Raw genomic sequence first — 18,293 nt, forward strand, 5'->3', positions numbered from 1 at the left:
CATATTTAATAATCATTTCTGTAATATTACTACTATCATGCATAAAATTGAATAACGAATGTTTAAAATAAAAATTAAACCTCATATTTTACCTGCTTTATGAAAAAGTTTGAAGTTTTTACAAATACATAATTGTAAATTATTTTAACCATAAAAATGGCAACCAAGTTTTAATAATTCCACTGCCTGTTTCGGAATTTGATAGGTATAAAAAAAGTTTACAATTTGGTTCTGCTCAGTTTGCTTATTATCACACAAATTTTTGGTATAAAAGATTAATTTATTCATGTTTATAATTTATAAAATATTTTTTTCAATTATATTGGATATGCAATTTCTCTTTGCAGTAATATTACATAATGTAAATTTAGATTAAACTTTGAAAAAGTTAAGAATGTCGAGTTGAGCTCTAATCGCTCCTTTTTTCACTGTGTATATAATATTTTAAGATTATCTGTGCTACAGAGAAGTGTGGCAACACTTCAATAACATTTGTTTATACCGCATTTTAGTTTTCCGCAAACCATTAATAAAAATTGAAAAATACTACGAAAGTAAATTACACAAACTAAAAGACGTTAAAAATGTCTGAAGAACAAAAAACAGAGCATATAGAATCCGAAATGGATGAAATGCAATTGGCAGATATAACGGAAAATGAAATAATTAATGAAGAAAATTGCAAAAATGTGAAAGCCGACGATATCATTCATAAAAATGACGAAAGGACATGTATTGTTGAAGATGTTAATCCTTTAAATGAAGAAGTTATTGATAAAACTACCGAAAGTATTACACAAAACAAAAACATAAATAAAATGGAAATTGCAGGAACAAGCGAACACTGTACTGCAATTTCTGAGAAGGGTAAAGAAATGGATGTAACAGAATTAACGGAGGAATCAGACATAGCATCAAAAAATAATGAAGTTGTTAGTATGAATAAAGAAAATAGGGTAGCCGATCAAATAATTGGGTTTTCACCTTCTATCGAGACAAATGATGTACAGTTAGAATTAGAAAAAGATTTAATAAGTAAATCGTCTGAAACCAAAAATGATGGCCAAATGGAACCTATGGAAATAAGCAGTCATAATTTACAAATTTCTAGAAGCCTTAGCGATGAAGGAAACGAAGATAGCCAAGAATCATTACCACTCGTAATTGACGAAAAACCATCTTCTCCTAATGAAACAAACACAGAAGCTGCTTTAAGTTCTCTCCAAGGCAGTAACTCCAATCCGAATGAGTCAACTATAGATAACCGTAACAGTGAAACAAACAATGAAAATTTGGCGATTGATAAACTAGATCGCAACCAGTGTGCACCTGGAAATATCATTGAAATAGATGATGACAATGAAGAAACAAAAACCGAGGATGACCCAGATGTGGAAATAACTGAAACAAGGAGCGCTTCCTATATTCCAGTAATAGAAATAGATGATGATGATGACGAAGATGAAAATGAAAATCGTTTAGAAGATAACGCGCAGAAGGAGAAAGTAAATGATGAGAAATCCACCTCATCTACGATTACAAAAACCGCTGCTGCTTTATCTTACGAAAATAGTGTCAACAGTATAAATAAAGATCTCGTTGAAGAGAGCACAAATACAGATAACACAAAAGATTCATCTACTAAAGAATCGGTTACGGAACCAGATTTATTAATGGAAACTGCAGTACCACCACAGACACGCGAATCAGACGATATGGACCAGATTGAAATATTCTACAACCAGGAGTGCATCAATCACGATTGTGCCCGGAAGCACAAGCAATTTTTCTTAGTACCCCAATTCGCATTAAGTCACTATAAAGTAAAGAAGAGACGTAGCCAAAAGCAATACATTTGCCTAGAATGTTATGACTGTGCTCTTGACACTTATGAGGTAAGGAGAAATGTTGTTTGTAAAATATTAATTTACAAAAAAATATTTTCTAGGAATACTGCGGTTTATTAAAAGCTAAACAACCTTTACTTTTAAAAAATATTAATGTCCAAGGTCCTGAGTTTGTGGAAATCACAGACAGCAGCGACGATGATGACGAAACATCTACAACGCAACAAATTCAAACGGGTATATATATATTTATATGTTTATAATGAGATTCCTACTGATTACTATGTTTTTTAGTGAAAGGATCATTTACTCCTGCGAATTTAGACCTAATAGAGGCTGAACTGGAAAGTTCTATTAAAAATGTACTTGAAAAATTGGAAATACAAAATCAGTTAACTTGGTCAAAGACAATTTTAGAGACCCGTGCCCGTAGACTGGAAGAGGAGTCGAAGCTAAATGATGAGTTATTGCGATCACTACAACGGAAGGCTGACCAAATGTACAGTTCACTTTACCAATGTCCGAAAATAAGATTACGACAGTTCCAACCATTGGATTTGAATACCAACTTACCTTATTCATTCCCTGAAGTCACAGTAAGTTGTATTTTCTTCGATATCTTTCTGACTAATCGTAATAATTGTCACATTTCTTAGCCTTGTCCCCCAGTTGGAGAAATATTACGGCCACCTATCGAAATTAATCAAATTTATTATGCAGTGAAGAATAAGGCAATAGCTAGTTGGGTGCCCTGTAAGGTGTTTGAGCAAGTGGAATCTACCTCGCTTTTAGGTTCGAATTCAAAGCTACCGAATTATAAAGTGAAGTTTTTAAAGCTGCAATATCAAATGATGAAAACTGTATCTGCGAAACATTTGGCCTACTACGATCCTCCGAAATTCCGGCTTCCCATCGGTAAATATTACCCTAGATAATCTTTACGATATTTGTTGTACATCAGAATACATTTCCCTTAAGGTTCACGTGTAATTGCTTATTTCGATGCCACTTCCTTGTCGCGAGGTAAAGAAAAGATGATGATACAGAGTGCTTTTTACCCGGGAATTATTGCAGAACCATTGAAACCGAACAACAAATATCGGTATTTCACATTAATATTCTTAGTTTATTTCTTTTTATTTATTGCTGTTTACACAATTTTTAGGTATTTAATATTCTATGATGACGGTTACACCCAGTATGTTTCGCACAAAGATGTTCGCTTGGTGTGCAACGTTTCCGATCATGTGTGGGAGGACGTACATCCTGCATCTCGAGAATTTATACAAAAATACCTAACACAGTACTCCATCAACCGGCCAATGGTGCAAACTCAGAAAGGGCAAAGTATGACCACGGAGTCAAATGGCAAATGGATTTATGCACGAGTTGTAGATATTGATTGTAGCTTAATACAAATGCAATTCGAGGGACCAAAAAGTCATACGGAGTGGATTTATAGAGGATCGCTACGTTTGGGACCAGTTTTTAAGGAGTACCAGAAAACGTTACAAAAGGATACACTACCTTTACCACGTCTGGCCAGGGTAAAATATAAATATGTGCACCACTTGCCAATTGATTAAATATTACCTTGTTTTTTTTTTTTTATTAGCGCACTGAACCATTTATTCGTTACACCGCTGATGAGGAGGCAACTACCGCGCAACAGGAGCAAGTAAAGGAGCGTGAACGTGAACGTGTGTCGTCCACTGAGCCACGGGCAGTTGCTAAAAAGAGCGTGAGCCGCTTATCAACAGATTCGGCAACAGCAAGTAGCGCGCAATCGCATACGTCGTCATTACCCACAGTGCGTCACTTAAACAACTCTACTATTTATCTGGAAGATGAAAACAAGCCAAAAGGAAAGGTATGATGCACTGTTGTATTTTTGGCATAATAGTATTCTAAGTCAATTCTGTTTATTTTTAGGTTGTTTACTATACTGCTAAACGAGATTTGCCACCATTAACATATCGCGCTCATAAATGCTCTTCATCATGTTTATTTAAAATTCCACATAATCTAAGCGCCTACAGCCCACTGTCTAAACCGTTGCTCTCTGGCTGGGAAAGACCGATATTGCGTTTAAAGAACAAAAAAATAGTTGCATACCGTGGACCGTGTGGAAAAATTATGCGTAATATGGAGGAAGTGCGTTGTTACCTTCGTATAACAGATAACACACTAAACGTTGATAATTTTGACTTCCATCATGAGACCAGTTGCTTGGCAGAATATGTAATCGAATCAGCTATTGTACAAAAACGCGATATTTCAGGCGGCCAAGAAAAAATGGCGATACCCTTGGTCAACTATTACGATAATACATTGCCACCTGAGTGTAAATACGCCGCACAACGTATACCAACGGATGGTGTAAATCTCAATCTTGACCCAGAATTTTTGGTTGGTTGTGACTGCGAAGGAGACTGTTCGGTAGTTAACCAAAAAAATTTGTCTATAATTCCAAATATATTTGTTGAAAAACCATTTTCTTTCTAGGATAAAGAAAAGTGTTCATGTTGGCAACTCACTTATGCAGGCGCCAAGTATGGAAACCCAAATACACCAATGGCAGAAATCGGTTATCAATATAAACGTTTATATGAGCACGTTCCGACAGGAATTTATGAATGTAACTCAAGGTCAGTTCTCTCTATTGTTTGTGTATCCATACACGTTAAAAATTACCGGTATTAATAAAAATTATATTTAGGTGTAAATGCAAGGCGAATTGCTTAAATCGTGTAGCACAGCAGAATTTAGCTATGAAACTTCAAGTATTTAAAACATCAAATCGTGGATGGGGCTTGCGTTGTATAAACGATGTGCCCAGAGGCAGCTTTGTTTGCATATACGCTGGTCACTTGCTAACCGAAGCAAAAGCAAATGAAGTAAGAATCTACTTATAGAAAATACTAGAAATGTTTACCTAAAATTTGTGTTTCTAGGGTGGGCTAGATGCCGGCGACGAATATTTCGCTGAATTAGATTACATAGAAGTAGCGGAACAAATCAAGGAAGGATATGAATCAGACGTTGAACCCCCGGAGATAGAGGAAGAGGAGGTTTGCATATAAAAATAACGTTTTTAAATTAAATGAGACTATTTTGTATGTACATATAATTAGGATACATATGCACCAGATCCGGAAGATGACGATGAGTTCACACCAAGTAAATCCTTCTTAACGCGCGCCAAAAACAAGGCACAGAAACTGACGCGCAGCAGTTCGACACAAAACACCGATGAAGACTCGCAGGAACGTCAAGTAATTAATTTTAATCCTAACGCGGATATGAATGAAGACTCCACACGAGAATCGTAGGATCACAGTTTTATATAGCTTTTGAATTGTAAAATTTTCGATAACTTGCAATATTTTTTTAGATCTATACGAGCCCTATTTGGAAAAGACGAGGCGTGTTACGTAATGGACGCAAAAACCATAGGAAATCTGGGACGCTATTTTAATGTAATTACAATTTCATTCAACCCATGCTAAACACTTCATGACTATTGTCCTTCACTTACAGCACTCGTGTTCCCCCAATCTCTTCGTACAAAATGTTTTTGTTGATACCCATGACTTGCGCTTCCCTTGGGTAGCATTCTTTTCCTCAACTAATATTCGGGCCGGTACGGAACTGACTTGGAATTATAATTATGAAGTCGGCGTAGTGCCCGGAAAAGTACTATACTGTCAATGTGGTGCACCAAATTGTCGCCTACGTCTTCTATAAATAAAAATATATCATTTAAGTTTCAATTTTGCTTATCTGAGAAATAAAAAAACATGCGAAACATTTGAAAATTTTTCTTAATCTATTTTACATTGATAACCAAAAAGTAAAGTAAATCAAGCATTGGTATCAGAATCGTTGTCGTTTTCACCCTCAGCTATCCGTTGTAGATGTAATTTTAGCGCATTGTCTGGCCTTAAATGTGCCATATTAATATACTGTTTGTTCCCACAGCCAGCAACAGGACAACTGAAAAAAAAAGTTTAGTTTATATACATATTTTGAACTATAAGCAAATTATATTTATTACCGAAGTGTTGGTTTAATTTGTATTGCGTCTTGTATGCTGCTCCTTTCATAGATATGTCCACAGATTGTATTTTTTACAGGATCTACCATTCGTTTTTTTGTTATGGGATCATTTATGTTCACTTGCATGTCCATTTCTATTAAAGCACCGTCTTTTTTTGTGGTTGAAGGTAAAGTATCGCCTCTTGCACTTCTGGATATGTCCTCCAAACGATCAGAGAAAGCTTTATATTCTCGAGTTTTTTTAGCTTGGAATTTTTTACCGGCACGATTTATTGTTCCTTCAAAGGCTGATTCAAAATCCGCAATGGTACGTTCCTCCATAGCCACTTTCAATGCGTCTTCATTACGAATGGCGTCGTCTCTAATTTGACATATTTGTTCCATCAGTTGCAAATATTTGCTTTTATCTTTTTCCTCTGCAAAATAAAGTTATTACTATATTCAATGCGTATTTTTTGCAACTAAACAACTTGAATACCATTATCCCCATAAGATTCAGCTAATTCATAAGTTTCCAAAAGGCATTGTTCAGCCTTCTCCAGTTCAGATTTAAGAAAGTCACTCATTTTATTTTTTATGAATTTATTAAAAGTATTATTTTTTTATATAGTCAAATATATTTTAACTAGATCTCAAATTCAAATCGCGCAAATACAAAACTAGAATTTGAAGACCTTTTGAATTGTCTACAAGGTCTATAAATTTTATTGTGAGCAATAAATTGCGAAACATTTATAGCATGTACAACCCTGGAAGACAATATCGGTTAATTCACCGATTAGTTACCCAACAGTGCTGTTTAAAAATTTCTGTTAATTGTTCTATGAGAGACAATTCTAACGAAAAATTGTGTGTTTACGTTTGAGATTGATCAAGGTGATCATGGGCAAAGTTCTGATAAATTTGACATATGAGCATATTCTCACAAATGTGGATTGTGCATGAAAAAATGCAGTTTTGAAATTAATTTTTTGGATATTTAATATGTCAAGATTTGATCGGTTTTCAACACTGGTTTTGTGTAATTTTTTCGATTTATTGTTTACCATCTTCAGGGTATTAAACGCTCACAACAGATGATATATCTAATATAAATACATTAAAGTTTCTCATAAAATCTTTACAATAATATATACTGGTTTGTTTAAAACAGTTTGAAGAAAAACAAGTTCAGGAAGCAAAATATGAATCCCAACATGAATATGCATAACATGCAACAGATGAACATTTCGCAAGTCGGTGGACCAAATCAAATGATGCAGCCTGGTGTGTCGCCAGTTTCTATGATGCAAGCCTCTCCCCAGCAACAAATGCAAGGCCAAATGCAAGCGCAAGTTTCGAATGCCGCACAACAACAGCAACAGCAGCAGCAACAACAACAACAACAGCAAGCTGAAAAAATGGATAACATCCTAAAAGTCAAGAGTTTACTCTCGCCATTACGCGAGTCGCTTTTTCTTACATTGCGCACCGGAGCTTTCTCATTGCAAGAACATAATTTGTCAGATAACCTTAAACGCGACGCATCATCGCACGCTGGACGTTTTGAAAAACATCTGGAAGACTTTTATGCATATTGTGATCAGATCGAGTTACATTTAAAAACAGCTATTCAATGTATGCAACAGTTATCATCTGCACAACACTATCTTCCGAGCGCAGTGACGCCAGCTCGTATGGAACCATACATGCAGGATAATTCTGGCGGTCCAATGACATACTCTACATATCTGAACATTGTCCGCGTGCATGTGCAATCGGCTAAAGATATCCACGATACTTTAATTAGTGCGGCGCAAAACATATCACAGGCTGATTGATGATTACTCTAAATAAAACAATGCTAATGTTGAAGCAAAAAAAAAAATTATAATAACATTGTAAGATCTAAAAAATTTAATTAAAACCTATTAAGGAGCAGATAGTGTTTGTACGTACATATAAAGCTCTTATACACGTAATTATTAAATAATAATATATCTATATAAACTATATACCATATAAGCAAAATATTATTTTTCATTCTAAATTATAAATACTTCTTGAATGTAGAACATAACAAATGTATTTTAAATTGGGTGTTTAAGGATAGAAGTATGGGAGAGATAATCATTAATATTCCAATTATTGTTTATTTGTATACATAAACATACGAACGCTTTTTATAAGATAAATCTATTTGGGTGGTAAACTACAAAGCTTTTATTATTGTTTGTTTTGTTTTTTATGACATAACGTTAACGTTCTACGCCGGTTGAGTTTCTATCTATATTTGTGTATATGTATTTGTATGAGACTTGAATGATTGTATATCAGTAATAATATTTTGATCACTCTCAGTAATATCACTTAATACACATAGCTGGGTTTAGACGTAACTGAAAAACCGACAACTGAGCTTATGGGAGTTCAGTCTCTTCAGTGCGCTCATTTGGTGAAGAGCATCAAAAACAGTTAGCCAAGTGATTTATTCAGGGAAACAGTAAGTAACTAAATGATTAATTAACAAAATTTTCCACTATTTCTTTGTTTCTCCTCTACGCTTTAAATTCGGTTTATCATTGTAGAACAAGCCAAAGTGTAGAGGTGATGGAATTTTCATTAGAAAGGAAAAGTGCATTGCAATAATTTAATGACAGACTAATTATGCATTTGTTTGTTACGTATTAATGAATATATTTATTTATGTCTTAATTTCAAATACCAGTAAATGTTGGAGTAGAACGATATATCAGCCATAGTGAATACTTTGTGTAAAATTATAGTACTTTTCCTGTAAATCTGTAATATCACACCATTCACTGTTTATCATTTAGATGTGTGCTGTAAATACATATACACACATACATAAGTATGTATATATTCTAATAAGTACACGTTCGTAACGAATTAAAAAGTTTGCATGCACGAGAGCTTTTGAATGTTTTAAATTGACTTGGTATACCCTACACAGGGTATATAAAGCTTGCCAAGAAGTTGGTGATACCGAGAAGCAGCACGCGAACTAGTCCCTCAGTTTTTGAAATACCAAGCTTAAATTTTGTACTTCTCCTTTTCTTTCCAAGAAGCTGAACATTGGCGGAACTGCCTTTATCGAATTACTATGGCATATTAATGACATACAAACTGACTGATCGCAGTTAAGTTCTTGTCTAAAAACTTTTTTTATTGAGAAGGGCAGTATAGCTTCGGTGCAACCGAGGTAAAAAAAGTAAAAAGTGTGCAGTACAAAAATGAGTCAGGGTGCCGCTAATCTCATGCAAGTACCGTCTAGTTCAAGGGGTAATAAGGGAACATTAAAAAAATAATCGAATTCAAGCGTAAATTTATATTATTTTATTACAATGTATACAAATAGAAAGCATAAAAGTGTTCCGGACAATATTATTCGTATTTAATTTATTTATATTAATTTTTAGCGATTAAAAATGGCGAAACCAGTTTTGTACTATGCTACACTCAGCCCACCATCGCGTGCTGTTTTATTGACAGCCAATTTGCTTGGCCTCGATTTGGAATTACGGTATGAATTCTGAGGAATAAATTTTATACTAAGTGTTCTTTTGTTAAGTAAATTAATTATTCATTATTTTTTCAACAGTCCAGTTAATCTACTGAAAGGCGAACAACTAACAGACGATTTCATTAAAATGAATCCACAACATACCATTCCCACTATGATAGATGCAGATGGCGCAGTGGTATATGATTCTCATGCCATTTGTGGTTACTTGGTGGACAAGTATGGGGAGGATGACAAATTGTACCCAAAGGATCTGGTAAAACGTGCACAAGTGAATGCACGTCTACATTTTGATTCTGGACATTTATTTGCACGTTTGCGTTTTCTTTATGAGCCGATTCTATACTCCGGTTCAACCGATTGCTCCATGGATAAAATCGCCTATATTCAGAAGACGTATGAAATCATGGAGGAAATGTTAAAGGAACACCCATATGTGTGTGGTGAGGATTTGACAATTGCCGATCTCTGTTGTGTGGCAACGATAACTTCTGTTGACGAAGTCGCCCCTATTGACGAGTTCAAGTTTCCCAAATTGTTAGCTTGGATGAAACGTTTATCGGAACTACCAAATTACCAAAAAATCAATCAAGAAGGTGCTGATGAACTAAAGAAAGTCTTTAAAGAAATTTTAACCAACAATCGCACAAAACAAAAGTAATTACGGCTCTTGGAATTATATCGCTTTAATTACTGTTATTTTTTCGAAACTCAAAATCGTTTCATAACATGATATAAGATTAGTTTTAGAGTAACAGATTAATACTTGTACAATAAATTGTGAAATGTTGAAGCTTAAATGGCCTTTGCTTAATATGCACATCCAATTGAAATTAGTCGCAATGGTAGCCAAGCATAAAATAATAATTCTCAAAATATCTACAGTCGCATTCATACGGATGTGTGTATATAAAACCTTGATTTCAAGAATGAATAGGGCAACAAACAATGGATTTAGAAACCAGACTTAAAAACTGTAAATAAGAAGCAGTCTTAAAAAGAGGTACTTTTACCAAAAAATAAATAAAAAGTGATAACAGTGACTGATAGTATATGAATTTATTTATATGTGAGGACAATTGTTTGTAAAACAGAAAACTAATAGCCCGTCTATATGTAACATGAATGTTATATTCGATCGCGAAAATTCGAATTCATTTGCGATAGAATGTGATATGATAACTGTATTTTGCGTAGAGAAAAAAAATATTATTTTAATATTATTTATTTACTTTAAACAAAGAATTAGAATTGCGTAAACTACTACATTGATAATTAGTAATTGTGTATAAATATTCTTGTTGGTTAATATTTTTTATTAAAACTAAACCCATTTCATATACGGGCGAATGTTATAGATTTAGGTCACATCATTGTTAACAACAAACAAAACTTTCAATATGTTCAACATCCTTGCTATCTTCGCACCGCAAACTCGCAACACACCAAAAAATACATGAATTTCAGAGTCATCCTAGTAAAATATAGCATATTCTTCATTTCTAATTTGTGTGAATATTTCTTACATAACATTTGAAGACTGGCGTAACAGAAACTTCCTAACAACACATCCACTCATGCTCTTTTCATTTGCCGTTTTTAGATGATCTTTAAAACAAAGTCATTCTACGCAAAAATATGCTAAATATACATCTAGTCATTCCGTCGAAGAAAGTTTTTGAGTCTTTCCGGCAGCGGCAACTTTTCAATATTATGTAGTTTTGTGTGTAATAGTATTGCATCTCGACAAGCGTTTTGAAGGGATACGACTGATTGATTACATGAAATAAATGAAAAAATAAATTAATTCTAAGAACTAAAACTTTTTCAATAATATATGCTTACTTCCATAAAGTTGTATTATTCGAATTTGTTTCGTTGTGCCATAAACATCAATGACTACGTGGAGTGGTGATTTGTCCATAGGTATTTCCTTTGTGCATGGACCCTGATCAACTCCATTTATAATGAAGTGCATCTCACCCTTGTCTTTATCAGCTTCAGTAGACACATATACGACACCAATTCGCGAACCCTTATCAGTCAGCAAAATACCTGTGTTGCCATCGCCATTATCAACAGTTGGACGCAATAAACGCTTTGGAACCATACCACGTGAAGTGCGTACATAAATTGAATCTCCTAATATATTACCTGTTAAAGATGTAAATGTTTTATATATTGTGTATATTTTTTTTAGTAAAATGTTACTTCGAGATGACGTCTCGTTTTCTGTGACAGCGCCAGATGAATTATCTTGTGCCCACACAGGCTCGGTAGCATTTTGAAATAGTGGATTAGTTTCTATGACACCGCCGGCGGCACCACTTCGCTGTGATAAGGAATGAGATTCAAATTTTGAAATGGGATAAATCCAACTAGTTCCTAAGTTCGCCAAATCAGGTAAAGCAAACTGTGGCAAGCCTTCTGACATTGATCCGATCACGTCGGGCAGCAATTGTGTTAAACCGAGTCTTATATGACCTGACCAGCCACGTTCATTTTTCTCAATTTCAACAAGAAATATTTCGCCAGGTTGTAGTGGTTTTTCCGAAAACGTAACAGCATCCGCAAAACTAGCTTTTCGGTAAGCAACTGTATTATCTTCGCATAAAATAATATTTGCGCCGTGATATGGATGGAATCGGGCTAATTGCCGTTTATTATTGGTATTACCGGCAGGTAGATTTTCCGCTGACGACACCTTGCTAGATCCCGGTGAAGCGCACGAAGCTGTTGGCACGGATGGAGATGTGCCTACTTCCATCTGCGAAGTATCTGGTATAGTTGACACTTGTCGCGGTATTGTAATTTCACTACTCATATTATTAACTTTAATCGGGGTTTATTTTTATTATTTTCTCAATATTTAAAATCTATTCCACGACTTTTTCATTGCTGTGAAATGAAAACAAATATGTTCAAAGCTACGCTTTCGTAGTAATGTCAAATGATTGGTCTGTTTTATTGAATGAATGAACTTCTGCCATATCTTAAATGGTGGTTTGATTTGGAAGCACATGAAACACAGTAGAGGTTTAGTTGTTGAAACGTTTTTAATTTATGATGATAATTTATGCATTATAATAAAAATAAAAATATTTTCGCAGTATTTTTGCATTTTGCGTTGCATTTAAATTCCATGAACTTTATAGAAATTAGTTCCTTTTTATTATTTTTAGAAAACCACGACAGCTTTCCCATTAAACTAATAACATGACAATAAAACATCATACATCATACATGATTCTTAGCTCAAAAACAGCACAAATGTTTTGAAGCCGCTGTTTTACTATGACTCCTTTTTTATTATACGCCACTGTAATCAACAGATAACAGCTGTTCTTTTCATTGCGTTGGCAGCATTGTTGTGTTCATATAACCAAAGAATAATAAATTGAACACTTTTTAACTGAACTACTTGCGTATATAATAAATAAAAGAAGGTATATGATTGATAAGTTGAAAGATAGAAATACATGATTCATTTAGTCAACCTATTTTTTGTAATTTATTATTTTTGGTTTTAGAAATGCGTGTGCCAACCGCCGTCTTCGCTTACAAAAATCGTGATGCTCGTGCGCCGCAGAAAGAACACACAGTACCCTTTCAAGAAATTCTACCATTGCGGCTAAAAAATAGAGTGAGCGGCAAGGCAGATTCTTCGTCTGATGTAGCATGTTTACAGGAAATGGGTGTCCTTTTTGCGTGTCTAAAAGACAATGAATTCGTAGAGAAGTACTGCAATAAGGAAATACAGCAATTCCAAAAATGTTATAAATTCTATGCAGATTCGAAGTTCGAAGCAAAGAAAACCGTAAACCAGGGTATTATAACACCTGGAAAAAACCTGAACTACAAACAGCTCAACAAGTATATGAGACGTTTTCCTAATCCGCAATAAGCATAGTTTTGTCATATAATAATTAAGTGATTTAATACAACCTGTGCTGAAAGTCATTAAAGTTTGAAACAAATATGAAGCTTTTATATTAAGTGTATGTACATTGTGTATAGATGATCCTTTATTTATTTATCTGATCAAATATTTTTAAGATTAAAACAATTTATCTTATTTTTTTAATTTAAAATACAACATCCACCTCTCCAAGCCCTCCGGACGATGAAGGAGACGATTGACCTAGGACAGTTACAAATCCAGAACCTCGTCCAACTAATCCAACCCTTTGCCTCAATTCGTACAACTCCCTCATAAGCGATTGTTTTTCACGCTCTAGCAATGCTATTCGGTCACTTTTTAAGTTCACCTCATTAGTAAGGCTGTGATTTTGTTGACGCAGGCGATCCACTGGTTGAAATAGCCCTCCGCTATTGACATTTCGCTGACTCGGTGTTTTACCGGGAGGCCTAATAGCAAGGTTAAAGTGTAGGGGAAATCCCCCACGTTCCCAGCAATCAGCAAGAGCTGTTAAATTTCGATTTACTTCATACACACGTGCGCGTTGGAATTCCAAACGTTCTTGTTGCACTTCTGACCATTGCTCCTACGGAATTATGTAACAAATACATTAAATAAAAAAAAATAACATCTGTATTCGTTACTCACAACGTGCCCCATTCGTCCCAAATATTTAATCTTTTCTTGGACATTGTTTACTTGTCGGAGGTACCAGTCACGCGCCTTCTCTACTGCATCCAAACCCGTTAAGAGAACTTCGCGTTCCTCCTCGAATTGTTTCAAGCGTTTTAGCATATTGTAGTCAATGCCATTCTGCAGTGTATGGCGGCGGGGTTCTCTTCGCTTTGAATTGCTCTTTTTTGGATGTAGAGTTCCTACATTCCCTGTAACACTATCAGTTGTTGATGAGGACCCGCCATCGGCACAACCTCGATATGGGAACTGATTGTACATATATCCAGAACTACGTTTCTCATTTGTTCCCATTTCATTCAATAGTATACCCATTTGCCAATTCTGTAAAGCATGTCGTATCTCAGCCTTATCCAGCGGTGTAACTGTCGAACTTGGTACTCCAATCTGCGCGGCAGCGGAGGCGCGTGGTGGTTTCGGTGGTGGCGGTGGTGAATTGTAAACACCAATATCATTGCTTATTATTTCCGTCTCCAAATCGCAGTCTGGACTTAACTGTGGTAAACTGAGTGCCCGATGTGCCGTGACAATTTTATTTGGACGCACAGCGACAGTTGTGGCGTTCCCACCCCAGGCTGTAGCGCCATGCACAGTACTTTCAACATCTAGAAGTGGCGCAGAGGGCGGTCGGGGCGGCTTGATTGGTGAGACCACATTATGCGTCGACACATCGTTTCCGCCTGACGATGCATTGCTGATGGCAGTACTTTGATTACGTAACAGACATAATTTCAAACCTGCGCAGAAACGATCAAATGACAAAAGTCCACTTGTAGGCGTAACTTTGCGCAGCGAGTCAATCACACCGTGTGGCAATCCTTTGCAGCCATCGTCTTGCCAACCTTTCTCAATGTCTAGGAATCGTACAAAGCCTGTGTGCTGGTCGTCCAATATATCGAAGAGTGTCTTCATTGAAGCAACAAACTGTTTGGGCAATGCGTCCATTGGGCTGCCGGATGTTGAAACACAACCGTTAGTGTTCATTACAGTGAGTTTGCTGTTGTTCGCTGTGTTCATCATAGTTGATCCATTGTGTCGCAACATGGGAAAAGCACAGCTGAAATTAAGAAATTTTGCATATTTAGTTTGATATACACACTGATGGATTCTTATAGGGGTTTCTTTCGAATTGAAGCGAAAAATTATTTGTTCTCCATCCCCGACACCGATGGATTAACCCCTTAACACTTTATTTAAGATCTATTCTACAGGGTTTGTCCGGAAAGAAAATAGGACTGAGCCGATTTAAAACAAATTTATTGAACCAATCGTTACAATTCGATTTCCAAGCATTGAAGGCGTCACGGAAGGCATTCTCCGGAATATCCTTGAGAGCCGAGGTGCATGCTGTTTGGATCCCCTCTGTCGTGTCAAAATGCTTGTCTTTCATCGGCTTTTGTCTCGGGATCACACTCAAAGATCCATGACTCGTCACCTGTGATTACGTTATTCACAGGGGGTCACTATCACACATGTTCAAATTTTCTTAGCACATATGCGCATATTCAAGTGTTCCATCATAATGTCATGAATCACAGATTTTGATAAATTTAACATCTGGACAATTAAAGGAATACTTAGTCGACGGTCTGAGTTCAAAACTTTGCGCTACGAGTCACATTGTCGGTGTTTGTCGAAGTCGCAGGTCTCCCAGCACGGTCTTCATCAGCGACCTCTTCCCAGCCCTCCAAAAAGGGCTGGTGCAACCGAAACACACCACTTCTTGCTAAAGCAACATTTAGGTAAGTCTGTTTGATCATATCAAACGTCTCTGTCGCAGGTTTACCGAGTTTCACACAGAATTTAATCGCGTACCTCTGCTCTAACGAACGCGGCATTTTCTGCTTACACCACTCACAGAAACACATCGCGTGAAAATGTTTGTCCTGACTCTCCTGGTGCTCGGAGACAATTGACCAGCTGCTCGTTCGTTAGTTAGGAACGACCAGTCGGTGCGCGCACGATCCGAAGTACAGTCGAGGCGAAAGATAATCAGTTCTATTACTTTCCGGACAAACCCTGTATTTCGAAGGTAAGGTACTGCGTTGATAAAGAAATTAGCACCATTTCAAATAGATCCTTGCAGTCAACGGAATTTACTGTCGTGTAAACAGTGAAAGTAAAGGGCGCTTGGACGCTATACACGGAGACTTTTCCCCTTCGATGGCGACCGTCAAAAATCACGCGATGAACCTGCTCCGAAGAAGACAAGAACTTCCTTATCGGTCCAAAAGGTGCTATCATTGTTTTTCACATAAGTTGTGATCCATATTGACAACCAGTAGGAATACAAACAGCCACAGTGCTCTACTCTAACTAATTATTGGTTCAATTCGATGCCGAATTGCAGTAGAGAGGCCAAGATTTGCGTAGAAAAAGTACAGCGGTTCACACCTGCGCCAAATTGGTCGAATTAGCCTATGAACTGCTGCCCTATCTGACGTATTCTCTAGTTTAGGCCTATTCCCGAAAACATAGCTTTCAGGCAGGTTAAATATTGGGTAGTATAAAAAGTCTTTTTTTTTTTTCTAACTTCAACTTATTTTTTTATATTTATAATGAATATAATATAGGTTGAAGCATTTCTGGGGCGAACTAAAAGGAGACTGTGCTGAGAAATAAAACGACAGTAAAGTATTTCATTTTTTTTCTAGGCTAAGTGCTTATTGAACCACCTTCGTACAAATATTTGATGCTTAAACCTCTGCTGATAAGCCTTTGCTATATTAATACTACACATTGTTCGCAAAAATTCGAATCATTCAACATTTAACGCCACATTAACGTATTTCTGACAGACAGACTTTACTTAAGAATGGATTTTCGCTTTTCAGTTCAAATTTTATTAATTCAACAATTGATTTAATAGCGTGTGATACACAAGTTGCAAGTTGGCACGGTTATCAACGCCACATAAACAATATAGCCGAAATGCGGTGTGTACATATTTCGAGATGAAAACAAAACAAAAGATTAAAGATACGAACTTGTCTTGTCAAACCGCTTTTTTGTCGCCACTCTTGCGAGCTATGTAACAAGTTGCGCGCACAACACCACTTAAATTGTCTCCCAGTTCCACGTGCACAATTTCAAAGGAATCTTATAATATTTTCCATATTTACATACATTTTATTTAGTTATTGAAAAAATTTAGAATTAAATTATTTGAGATTTTTATTTCAATAATTAGAATTCACGAGCACTGCAGTATTTGTAATGGAATGCAATCCGTACGCGCCGAGCAGTCGAAATTCACTATACACTATGAACTCGCCCAGACTTGTTAATGTTGATGTTCACGCCGCCGCTGCCGCTCTGACTACTCAGACTGCTGCTGCCGTCGCCGCCGCCGTCATAAACAACCAACTCAGAGCATCGGCGCGCTGCGATTTACCTTTATTTGCTTTGCCACTTTGCCCGCGAAGACTGGTTGCTAGCCATGTCCGTGCCATTGGCGCTCGCAGTGAGCGCGGCTGTAAGGTTGCTTAGCTTCCTAATCTATTTTCAAACAGTTCTTGACTGGCTGGCTGCGCAGAAGAAGTCCATAAAGCAAATCTCGTCAAAAACGTGCAAAAAATGCTAGACAGAACATGCAGACTATGGCAGATAGCCGACGGTGCGTCACCGCAGCACAGCAAGACAGTTGGCATGCAATAAATGTGCGCGCACGCGTCCATAAAAGCGACGCTGCATGTCGGCTTGGTGCATGTGTGCGCGGCTCACAGCACAATTTACGCCTCAGCCGCACTAGTGGAATTTGTTATTGCTTGAGTTGGTTTGTTGTTGGCGGCTGCATATAATTGGCGGTTTGCTGTTGGTCTTGTGGCTGCTAAGGCTACCTGTGCGCGCATGCGAATCTAGTTTTTCGCCTCTTCCAGTTATCAGCGCTGCCTTGATTTTGTTTTTGTTCCCTTCCTCACATTGTACAAGCATTTACATCATAATTCGAGTATGGTGCATCGCGCGGCGCATATTTACATACTTTTTGTTGTCTCTTGCGCATCGCGTTCAAGCTGGTGCAGCGCTCTGGGAACTGTGCATGCTCTGTAAAAATGTGATGTTTACGTGCAACTGTTTACTGGGAACCGAAACATCGCGCATGAGCTATACTCGGTGCGGCTCATCTATGCCTCACAGTTATTTGAACAATTTTAATACAAGTCTTTACCTTAATGCTGCTTGTCATGATCACAATAAATGCGCTCGTCTACCATATATCGGTACATACTTACACGCTATAATGCCTACTTGT

At 36.6% G+C, this 18,293-nt stretch overlaps 7 protein-coding genes across 8 annotated transcripts; 4 read left to right on the forward strand and 3 right to left on the reverse strand.

The window, feature by feature from the left end:
• Positions 1 to 484: 484 nt before the first annotated feature.
• On the forward strand, positions 485 to 5,657 carry LOC105225468 (histone-lysine N-methyltransferase eggless). The gene is made up of 14 exons (XM_011203931.4): positions 485 to 1,895; positions 1,949 to 2,084; positions 2,142 to 2,443; positions 2,504 to 2,762; positions 2,826 to 2,949; positions 3,013 to 3,394; positions 3,463 to 3,717; positions 3,780 to 4,286; positions 4,353 to 4,495; positions 4,567 to 4,744; positions 4,802 to 4,918; positions 4,982 to 5,175; positions 5,242 to 5,326; positions 5,388 to 5,657. The coding sequence occupies exons 1-14, from the start codon at positions 585 to 587 to the stop codon at positions 5,592 to 5,594; spliced, it is 4,200 nt and encodes a 1,399-aa protein (XP_011202233.3). The 5' UTR covers positions 485 to 584; the 3' UTR covers positions 5,595 to 5,657.
• Positions 5,653 to 6,592, reverse strand: LOC105225469 (E3 SUMO-protein ligase NSE2). Its single transcript, XM_011203932.4, has 3 exons — positions 6,385 to 6,592; positions 5,905 to 6,322; positions 5,653 to 5,843 (listed from the first exon to the last, which is right to left on the reverse strand). The coding sequence occupies exons 1-3, from the start codon at positions 6,470 to 6,472 to the stop codon at positions 5,711 to 5,713; spliced, it is 639 nt and encodes a 212-aa protein (XP_011202234.2). The 5' UTR covers positions 6,473 to 6,592; the 3' UTR covers positions 5,653 to 5,710.
• Positions 6,593 to 6,942: 350 nt separating this feature from the next.
• LOC125777849 (mediator of RNA polymerase II transcription subunit 29) lies at positions 6,943 to 7,744 on the forward strand. The gene has a single exon (XM_049453779.1). The coding sequence runs from the start codon at positions 7,091 to 7,093 to the stop codon at positions 7,724 to 7,726; it is 636 nt and encodes a 211-aa protein (XP_049309736.1). The 5' UTR covers positions 6,943 to 7,090; the 3' UTR covers positions 7,727 to 7,744.
• A 573-nt stretch (positions 7,745 to 8,317) lies between these two features.
• Positions 8,318 to 10,229, forward strand: LOC105225466 (glutathione S-transferase 1). 2 transcript variants are annotated; one of them, NM_001304986.1, is given in 3 exon segments: positions 8,318 to 8,388; positions 9,326 to 9,429; positions 9,508 to 10,229. In NM_001304986.1, coding segments are annotated over 2 exon segments (678 nt in total). In that variant the 5' UTR covers positions 8,318 to 8,388; positions 9,326 to 9,334; the 3' UTR covers positions 10,091 to 10,229.
• Positions 10,230 to 10,638: 409 nt separating this feature from the next.
• LOC105225465 (neuralized-like protein 2) lies at positions 10,639 to 12,401 on the reverse strand. The gene is made up of 3 exons (XM_011203928.4): positions 11,641 to 12,401; positions 11,275 to 11,583; positions 10,639 to 11,198 (listed from the first exon to the last, which is right to left on the reverse strand). The coding sequence occupies exons 1-3, from the start codon at positions 12,251 to 12,253 to the stop codon at positions 11,083 to 11,085; spliced, it is 1,038 nt and encodes a 345-aa protein (XP_011202230.2). The 5' UTR covers positions 12,254 to 12,401; the 3' UTR covers positions 10,639 to 11,082.
• Positions 12,402 to 12,762: 361 nt separating this feature from the next.
• Positions 12,763 to 13,406, forward strand: LOC105225464 (coiled-coil-helix-coiled-coil-helix domain-containing protein 1). Its single transcript, XM_011203927.3, has 2 exons — positions 12,763 to 12,875; positions 12,960 to 13,406. Exon 2 carries the CDS (start codon positions 12,962 to 12,964, stop codon positions 13,331 to 13,333), a length of 372 nt encoding a protein of 123 aa, XP_011202229.2. The 5' UTR covers positions 12,763 to 12,875; positions 12,960 to 12,961; the 3' UTR covers positions 13,334 to 13,406.
• On the reverse strand, positions 13,260 to 18,150 carry LOC105225463 (suppressor APC domain-containing protein 2). Its single transcript, XM_011203924.4, has 3 exons — positions 17,029 to 18,150; positions 13,997 to 15,098; positions 13,260 to 13,934 (listed from the first exon to the last, which is right to left on the reverse strand). Exons 2-3 carry the CDS (start codon positions 15,083 to 15,085, stop codon positions 13,515 to 13,517), a joined length of 1,509 nt encoding a protein of 502 aa, XP_011202226.2. The 5' UTR covers positions 15,086 to 15,098; positions 17,029 to 18,150; the 3' UTR covers positions 13,260 to 13,514.
• Positions 18,151 to 18,293: the final 143 nt, after the last annotated feature.

Source organism: Bactrocera dorsalis, chromosome 3, assembly GCF_023373825.1.
Source record: "Bactrocera dorsalis isolate Fly_Bdor chromosome 3, ASM2337382v1, whole genome shotgun sequence".
Classification (NCBI taxonomy): domain Eukaryota; kingdom Metazoa; phylum Arthropoda; class Insecta; order Diptera; family Tephritidae; genus Bactrocera; species Bactrocera dorsalis.

What these genes read in the sequence shown, in the direction of transcription:
- LOC105225468 (XM_011203931.4), top strand. Translation starts at nt 585, where the DNA reads ATGTCTGAAGAACAAAAAACAGAGCATATAGAATCCGAAATGGATGAA. An exon ending in ATTCATTCCCTGAAGTCACA is followed by an intron (nt 2,444 to 2,503) that starts GTAAGTTGTATT and finishes CACATTTCTTAG; the next exon opens with CCTTGTCCCCCAGTTGGAGA. An exon ending in GAAATTCCGGCTTCCCATCG is followed by an intron (nt 2,763 to 2,825) that starts GTAAATATTACC and finishes ATTTCCCTTAAG; the next exon opens with GTTCACGTGTAATTGCTTAT.
- LOC105225469 (XM_011203932.4), bottom strand. Translation starts at nt 6,472, where the DNA reads ATGAGTGACTTTCTTAAATCTGAACTGGAGAAGGCTGAACAATGCCTT. An exon ending in TGAATCTTATGGGGATAATG is followed by an intron (nt 6,323 to 6,384) that starts GTATTCAAGTTG and finishes TTTATTTTGCAG; the next exon opens with AGGAAAAAGATAAAAGCAAA. An exon ending in CAAATTAAACCAACACTTCG is followed by an intron (nt 5,844 to 5,904) that starts GTAATAAATATA and finishes TTTTTTTTTCAG; the next exon opens with TTGTCCTGTTGCTGGCTGTG.
- LOC125777849 (XM_049453779.1), top strand. Translation starts at nt 7,091, where the DNA reads ATGAATCCCAACATGAATATGCATAACATGCAACAGATGAACATTTCG.
- LOC105225466 (XM_019989942.3), top strand. Translation starts at nt 9,335, where the DNA reads ATGGCGAAACCAGTTTTGTACTATGCTACACTCAGCCCACCATCGCGT. An exon ending in GGCCTCGATTTGGAATTACG is followed by an intron (nt 9,430 to 9,507) that starts GTATGAATTCTG and finishes TTTTTTCAACAG; the next exon opens with TCCAGTTAATCTACTGAAAG.
- LOC105225465 (XM_011203928.4), bottom strand. Translation starts at nt 12,253, where the DNA reads ATGAGTAGTGAAATTACAATACCGCGACAAGTGTCAACTATACCAGAT. An exon ending in AAACGAGACGTCATCTCGAA is followed by an intron (nt 11,584 to 11,640) that starts GTAACATTTTAC and finishes CATCTTTAACAG; the next exon opens with GTAATATATTAGGAGATTCA. An exon ending in AATAATACAACTTTATGGAA is followed by an intron (nt 11,199 to 11,274) that starts GTAAGCATATAT and finishes GTAATCAATCAG; the next exon opens with TCGTATCCCTTCAAAACGCT.
- LOC105225464 (XM_011203927.3), top strand. Translation starts at nt 12,962, where the DNA reads ATGCGTGTGCCAACCGCCGTCTTCGCTTACAAAAATCGTGATGCTCGT.
- LOC105225463 (XM_011203924.4), bottom strand. Translation starts at nt 15,085, where the DNA reads ATGTTGCGACACAATGGATCAACTATGATGAACACAGCGAACAACAGC. An exon ending in TGGGACGAATGGGGCACGTT is followed by an intron (nt 13,935 to 13,996) that starts GTGAGTAACGAA and finishes ATAATTCCGTAG; the next exon opens with GAGCAATGGTCAGAAGTGCA.